This window comes from Heliangelus exortis, chromosome 1, assembly GCF_036169615.1.
Source record: "Heliangelus exortis chromosome 1, bHelExo1.hap1, whole genome shotgun sequence".
In the NCBI taxonomy this organism is placed as follows: Eukaryota; Metazoa; Chordata; class Aves; order Apodiformes; family Trochilidae; genus Heliangelus; species Heliangelus exortis.
In genome coordinates, this window is record NC_092422.1 from 121,233,619 (window position 1) to 121,241,255 (window position 7,637).

Consider the following 7,637-nt stretch of genomic DNA (forward strand, 5'->3'; position numbering starts at 1 on the left):
AATACACAAGCACTCTTATAAAAAGTGGCCTTTAATACGAGGAAAAAAGGTCAAGGGGTTGTGCATTTAAAGTTTCGTTGCTCCAGAAGCTACAAGGACAAAATAGAAGCCTTTTCCCTTCCAGGAGCCCAAAGTCTTCCAGGTCCACACCTAAGTAAGAGAACCTCTCCAGAATCTGGAGTCACTGTGTAAGAGTCCATCAGGAAAGGAGCAGCTCATACTACTCCCCAGACTTCCTCAAAGGCAGTAGTAATTTTAGCACATGTCAGGGCAGCAGAGAGGGGATAGTTGCTGATGGAGATCATCTTTTCTGTATAGTCAACATTGACCTAGGGAAAGGGAGGAGGGAAAAAAAAAGTAAATCAAGCTGTAAGCTTTCACTTAGTCCCATCTCCATTCGCTGGAGAGGCACAGTAACTCTAAAATATTGAACAGAACCATAAAAAAACACAACAGGACAATTGCAAGTCCTCACTAGTGCCCTCTCGTGGGAGAGAGGAAAGACCCAAATGTTGCAGTGTTGGGGCTTTTTTTGCAAGCCTACCTGTGGGGAAAAAGCAGAGGGAGCGGGATATGGAGGGGGTGGGGGGGAGGGCAGGGAGGTGACCAAATAAAAAGAGAGGGGGAAAAAAAGAATCTCCATACTCAGAGCAAGAATTAAATCGAGGTGATAGATATTTTATAACTCCAAGTAAGGGATATGTGTGCTTACCGACCCATGGGCAAAAGCTCCCACAACAATGGCAACTGGCTCTGCTGCAGGAACCAGCTCACGCAGATCTGACACCTTTGGCACTGCAAATGAGGTACCTATCTTCATACAGCCCACAGGGAGATGATCACTGACTGGATTTTTAATCACCTACAGAGAGCAGAAAGTTAATAGGGGCAGAGATAGACCTTACCACGCAGGCTAAGTTCATAGTTTCTATCAAAAATCAAGGGGTGTGGGGGAGGAAAGCACTCCTATATCACCAGGTCCAAAGGAGAAGTGTTGCAACTTTACATGTGAACAGTCCAAGGATGTTTACCTTCAGCAACTTCTGAGGCCCATCAGCTGCTCGAACGCTGAGCTTATGCAGCAACTGAACTGGCAAGAAAAAACAATTGCTTCATCTGTCTGTTCTTTTGCTGGAGGAATCCTCTCCTTACCCAGTGATCAGAGCTACAGATAGACGAGTCTTATCTTTACAGTTCCTAGTACCTTCTAAAGCAGTGCTTAAGAAATACTGATCAGGTAGTTACTCTGCTGCCAGCACAGTCCCAGGCAGGGTTTCCCCACAGTGCCAAGGAACACGTGGTTGGAGTAGACATGCTGGAATTCACAAAAAGGCACTTCTCATTTTCCTGGTCCTTTCTCACTTTCACATTTTTAATGCTGGTACAGCTTTTTGACCCTTCCAAAAATTCTTCCACTCCTAAATACCTTCTTCCATTAATCTGGGGCTGCTACAAAGTTTAAATCACTTACCCATGAGACCACAGAATCGATCAAAGGTTCTTGGGATTCTGGTTTGGGGATTGACTTCAATTAGAACATTCTTCTGAGTATGGATATAAACCTGCAGCAGACCAGCCCGATTCAGGGGGCTGTCCATAAGCATCAGGAGACTCTGAAACAGAAAAGGTGCAGAAGAGAGGACTCTTGGAAAACCTGAAGGTTAGGCCCCATGAATGCAGCAGAGACCGATGTTAAGGCAGAAAAGGAGCTCGTTTAGACACGAGAATTCTACTGTAGTGCTGACCTAAAACAACCCCATATCCAAGTAGAGAGAGCTACTAAACTTGCAAACTGCAAGCATAGAGAAGACCAAGCTCCCCCCCGTTCCAGGGACACAAGCAGACCCGCACGCTTAGGGACGGCTCCTCCCTAAGCCGAGGAGCCGCGGCCGCCGCTGTTACCTGGTGGGTGATGTCGGGCCGCACCTCCCCGGGGTCCCGGCCGTTCCGCAGCAGCAGCGCTTTGTGCTTGTCGCAGTTAAGCAGCTCGAACGTCTTCCCCACCTAGGGCCAAACGCAGACAGGTAGGCAGGGGCACCCGCAGCCGCCGCTGGCCCGACCGGGCCCCTCGCTGCCCTCACCTTCACGGTCTCCAGACTCGCCCCTTCCAGCACCACCAAGAGCCGCCGCTGCCCGCGGGGCCGCTTGGCCTGCGCCGCAGCCTCTTCAGCCGCCTCTTCAGCCGCCTCTTCCTCCTTCTCCCCACGCTGCCTCCTGGGCGCCGCCATTTCCTTTCCGCCGCGGATGGCGGCCCCGCCCGCCCGGCACCGGCAGCCCCGCCCCGGGCCGCCCTCCGCCTACGCGGGTTACCCAAGATGGCGCCGGGGGCGCGCCGATTATCTGGCTCCGGACGGACCCACTTCCGGAGATCGTGCGGACTCGCCGGAAGGCGGTGTGGGGGGGCGGTGGCACCTCCGGCGCCGCGGTTGCCCGCCGGAGCGTTTTGGCGGCGGGAGGTTCCGGTGTCCTTCCCGGCGGGGCGCGCTGCGCGGCGCGGCCATGGCGCAGAACCTGAAGGACCTGGCGGGGCGGCTGCCGGCCGGGCCGCGCGGTGTCGGTACCGCCCTCAAGCTGCTGCTGGGCGCCGGCGCCCTGGCTTACGGCGTCCGCGAGTCCGTCTTTATCGGTGAGTTGTTCCCCGGGCACACCTCCCCCTTCCCTCCCCTCCCGCGCCCTCTGCCCCTCCCGCGCTGACCGCGTCCCTTCTCCCCGCAGTGGAAGGCGGGCAGCGGGCCATCTTCTTCAACCGCATCGGCGGCGTCCAGCAGGACACCATCCTCGCTGAAGGGCTACACTTCAGGTAGGGCCCAATTCCCCCGCCCCCGGTTCGGCCCCAGAGCCCGGCCCCGGCGGCTGCCCGAGCCCTAACGCGCTTCCCGCCCCCCCGCAGGATCCCCTGGTTCCAGTACCCCATCATCTACGACATCCGAGCCCGTCCACGGAAAATCTCCTCCCCCACCGGCTCCAAAGGTGAGAGCGGCCCCTCGGGGCGGAACACGAGGCCCCAGACGGCGCCCGTGGGGCGGGCGGAGGGGGCAGGAGTCCGGCCCCGCTCACGCCTCTTTCCCCTCTTGTTCAGATTTGCAGATGGTGAACATTTCCTTGCGTGTTCTCACCCGCCCCAATGCCGCAGAGCTGCCCAGCATGTACCAGCGTCTGGGGCTGGACTACGAGGAGCGAGTGCTGCCTTCTATCGTTAATGAAGTTCTAAAGAGTGTAGTAGCCAAGTTTAATGCTTCACAGCTCATCACTCAGAGAGCACAGGTGAATTCTTCTGAAATAGACTTACACTCGGGTTGCAAAGAAACAGCTAAGCTGTATATGGAGAATGTGGTAAGAGGTGAGGGATAATTGTTTTAGGTTAGTAGGTGGTGCTCTCAAACAGAAAGGACATGGAACTATATCCCGCTGACACTTTGATTGAATTAGATAGAAACGCTAAGCCTATGCCTCAGGCTTCTGAGAAGAAAATTTAATTCATCCAATTAGAGTGCAAACCTGCCACGTAATTTAATGAGGGGGGAGGGAGAGCTGATTTACATCAGATTTTACGGGTATTGGTTAAAACTGGGTTTAAATAGCTGTCCCTTCATGGGTTTGGGAAGAGTTTCAAAGCAAATTAAACTGTTCTAAAGGATCTGGAAAGCAAAGTAGATGAGTAGTTAACAAAACAATAAATGCTCAGTAGTGGGTGCTATAGAAGGGTAGCCTATATTTGTGTTTAAAAAAGGATTAGAGAGTAATATGGGGGGTGTTGCAAAATAATAGAAATATTCAGCTTAAAAAAGCATATACCCCAAAGTCTGAATTCTGATAGTTTGGTTGGCAGAGATACTGAGAATATGAGTCTGTTATCACAGCTGAGGGAGAGAGGAGTTGCTGGTGTTCTTTTCAAAGGCTTTAGGGCAGATGCTGTGTGAGGCTGCTCAAGATGATAAGTTGTCAGAATCTGAAATACAAAGCGTCTCGTTGGTAGTTTCTGATCCATGACAAAAAAGCAAAGAGTAGAGCTAAGTGTCTGGTTGTGAGAGCTGATCCATAGCAGGGACTTCAGGGCTCTTGCTAAGCCACACGGTGTCTGCTAAAAGGATTTGTAAAAGGTCACGTGTAAGGAGAGTGAGTGGAAAGGGAGGATGTGTTTGTCTGTAAGGGATTTGGTTATCCCTGAAGTTTCTGAACAAACAGGATTGAATTTGCCATCTCGTAATATATTGATTACTGTAAAATGATACACTTTGAAACAGTTGATAATAGAAGATAACAAAGTGACTTTACATAGTTATTTGCTTGCAGTTCACTTGGTGAAGGTTTCCAGTGTCATTTTAGAATTCTGCTTAGAAACAGCTACAAAAAAAGTAAAAGCAAATGCTGAATTCATCAAGGATATGACACTGTAGCAGTAAATTCTGTTTAAGTCAGTATTTGGTACAGGATTTCTCAGCCTGTCTGAAAAAGATACTGGCATGTTAAAATAGAATAATTCAAAGTTAAAATAGAATAATTCAGAGTTAAAATAGAATAATTCAAAGTACTTACCAAAAACACTCATTTAAAGAGACTAAAAAAAGTGGTGTAGGCACACCAGAAAAGTAGCTACAGTAATTAAGAGATGTGATATGTGGTAAAGCATATTACATAGTAACTTTTTTTGCATCTGAATGCAAACATGAGGAGACAGCCAAAGAGCAAACAGTGGCAAATTCAAAAATGGAGAAGGAAATAGTGCCAAAAACACGTGTGGGAACTGTGGAACTCGACGTGGTAGGATGTGAAAGGAAAAAAAAAAAATTGTTTCAATAAGCTTTTTGAAATTATTTCTGCAATATTAATCGTGTAGTATGGTTAAGTACTATAAGTAAGCTGCCATTTACTTTTGTCAGTGCTGGGTGTAGCTTTGTGTATACAGAGTAGTTTAGAGGCAACAGATTCTGAGATAGGCATTAATTAATGTCCATGGTTCAGGGTTTCTTTAGGTGATGTCTTTTTCGGGCCCAGTGTGAATGAGCTGTGGAGAGCAGTCGTGCTTCAGTTTTGGAGGTCAGGGGGACTGAAAAAAGGCTGTGTTTGTGACTCCTCTTGCTGTGCCTGTGTTTCAGGTGTCTCTGCTCATTAGACGAGAGCTGACAGAGAGAGCCAAGGATTTCAGCCTCATCCTGGATGATGTGGCTATCACAGAGCTCAGCTTCAGCCGCGAGTACACAGCGGCTGTGGAGGCAAAGCAAGTGGGTAAGTTCAGGCTGTGCCTGCAAAGGGTGGGTTGCCTGGGCTTTTTTTATTGAATTATTAAACAGGGAATGGAGATTTGGGCCAGTAGGTCACTGCTCCGTAAATCTGAGCCTCCTTAGTAACCAGAGCCAAGTGGGTTGTTTCGTGAGTGTTACCAGAAACTTTGGATGGTAGCAAATGGTGTTGGAGGGACTGAGGTCCCAGGGTTCTTCTTCAGACTGGGACTCTGTCACTTAATATGAGGGTTATGTGTAGAGGTTCTGGATGCTGTTGATTTTATTTAAGAAAATCTAAAGTATACTCTGATACGTTTCCTATCTGTGGATGTCTGGATGCTGTTGATTTTATTTAAGAAAATGTGAAGTATACTCAGATACATTTCCTATCTGTGGATATGGCCCCAGAATGCTGTTAGTACTTTGGGAAGTGGAGTCCCCATGCCTCAGCTGTAGGTTTCTGGTGGAGAGCTCAGAAGGTGGAATCTCCTTCAAATGCTTTTGGCTGTTCTCTCTGCAGCCCAGCAGGAGGCACAGCGTGCCCAGTTCCTGGTGGAGAAGGCAAAGCAGGAGCAGAAGCAGAAGATTGTTCAGGCTGAAGGGGAAGCTACAGCTGCCAAGATGATATCCTGCCTTGGGAAATTTTGTGGATTTTGGCTTGTGAGCTGGACAGTCCTGTGAATCTGTTGCATTGGGCTCACACTTAAAAGATTGTTATCAGGTGATAGCTTCAAATAGGTCACTGTCATTAATTCCCTTACCCCACCAACAGCTGAGCAGAGTGAGATTTATCTGAAGCTTTAGGACAGAGCAGAGAGGCCCTGAGCCTTCACTCTGTGTTGTAAGGCTTCAGTTTTATCACCTGAGTGTCTCCATAACCCATACTGTTCTTCTTTGTTTGGAGAAGTAAAAATATCCCTGCTCAGAGGCCCAAGTTACTGGGACTGAGATTGCTAAAATATTTGATGATATGGTTCAGGAAGACACTTGGGGGTAGGCAGCTTCTCTTGGCATGCTTTTCCTTAATCTGTGCTCCCCTGTACCTCGGTGAAGCTCTCAGCAGGAACCCAGGCTACATCAAGCTACGGAAGATTCGAGCTGCTCAAAACATCTCAAAAACGGTGAGCGCTGGGGCACAGAATTTCCTTCATTCTTTTGCAGCCCTCGTGCTGTCCTCCCAGCCCAGTGGCCACGTGATGAGTTTAAGGCGAATGTGACCTGCCCTGTCCTGATCTTTGTTCCTGTCCAGCCTCCTCTGCTCAAGGAGAGCTGAAGATTTAGTTTGCAATGATCTTGCAATTAGGTGTGAGGGTAGGAGTTCACACCCCCCATACGACAAAGCCAGATCCACATCAGAGTCCATCACCCACACCCGCCTGCAGCCACCAAAAGCTCCTGGTTTCCTGCAGGCTGAAAGAGGGGGACAGATAAGCGTGGGATCAAAGGTCTGTGTGACAGAGAGACAGAATGAGCACTTTTAGAAAGTCTGATGGCACTGGGATGGGAAGTCAGGAAGTTACAGACTTCTTCTGGGGAATTGTATTGATTTAACTGAGATCATAAGTGTATAAAACAAATGCTGTATTTGGACCAGGACATGGATTACGTACTAGTGCTGTTCCTCTGTGTGTATTTATACTCCTTTATGCCATCTCTGTAATGGCTTTCTTTTTCAGATTGCTGCCTCACAAAACCGTGTGTATCTCACAGCAGATAACTTGGTACTGAACCTGCAGGATGAGGGATTTACCAGGTAAAGGAGCCTGATGGCTGTTGTGGGTGGATTTACCTGTACCTTATCTGTGAAGCTGGGTCCCTTTCTGGAGCTCTCTCAGGATATTTTCTCTGAGAGGACCCTGATGCCAGAGGACACAGACAAGCAGGGAGCAGTCTTACTGTGGAAATTGAGGTTTCTGTTGAATCTAATCAATTTACTCCTGTTTTTCTTCCTTTTTTCCCACCCTCCTTACTGCATCTCCTGACACACAGAGGAAGGTAAGACACTGTTTATTTTGATACTTTGTTAGTACTTCAAACAAGAGTGTTGATGTTTGCCTTGTGCCTGGGATGTGTCTGGCTTGGGCTTTCTTACCCCGTCTCTACCACAGTTCCCACTTGTGATCTGAAGCTTGAAGCCTTCCTTGCAGGGGCCACACAAATCACAAATGCCTACATCAATTAGGAGAGAGCTAGTAATTGGAGCTCTGTGTGTGTGTGGCCCAAAATGAACCTTGTGTGGAGGAGGCAGGAGCATCTTCTCACCTGTCCTCAGGCAGACAGGGTGTCCTGCATGTATAGCAGAGAGGGCTCTCAGTTAGGTGATCTTAGGGGTTTTTGTTGGTTTGGGATAACAATCTCCAGGAAAGATTCTTTTGTTACTTTCTAAAAGCTTTCCAGTCCGTGTTAGAAAATCCC

The 7,637-nt window shown here is 48.7% G+C and overlaps 2 protein-coding genes across 2 annotated transcripts; one reads left to right on the forward strand and one right to left on the reverse strand.

Moving 5' to 3' along the window:
- Nucleotides 1–13: 13 nt before the first annotated feature.
- Nucleotides 14–2,322, reverse strand: EMG1 (EMG1 N1-specific pseudouridine methyltransferase). Its single transcript, XM_071763578.1, has 6 exons — nucleotides 2,082–2,322; nucleotides 1,903–2,004; nucleotides 1,472–1,613; nucleotides 1,032–1,090; nucleotides 713–862; nucleotides 14–329 (listed from the first exon to the last, which is right to left on the reverse strand). Exons 1-6 carry the CDS (start codon nucleotides 2,226–2,228, stop codon nucleotides 216–218), a joined length of 714 nt encoding a protein of 237 aa, XP_071619679.1. The 5' UTR covers nucleotides 2,229–2,322; the 3' UTR covers nucleotides 14–215.
- Nucleotides 2,323–2,420: 98 nt separating this feature from the next.
- Nucleotides 2,421–5,226, forward strand: PHB2 (prohibitin 2). The gene is made up of 5 exons (XM_071763537.1): nucleotides 2,421–2,626; nucleotides 2,716–2,800; nucleotides 2,891–2,970; nucleotides 3,080–4,465; nucleotides 4,507–5,226. The coding sequence occupies exons 1-4, from the start codon at nucleotides 2,500–2,502 to the stop codon at nucleotides 3,349–3,351; spliced, it is 564 nt and encodes a 187-aa protein (XP_071619638.1). The 5' UTR covers nucleotides 2,421–2,499; the 3' UTR covers nucleotides 3,352–4,465; nucleotides 4,507–5,226.
- Nucleotides 5,227–7,637: the final 2,411 nt, after the last annotated feature.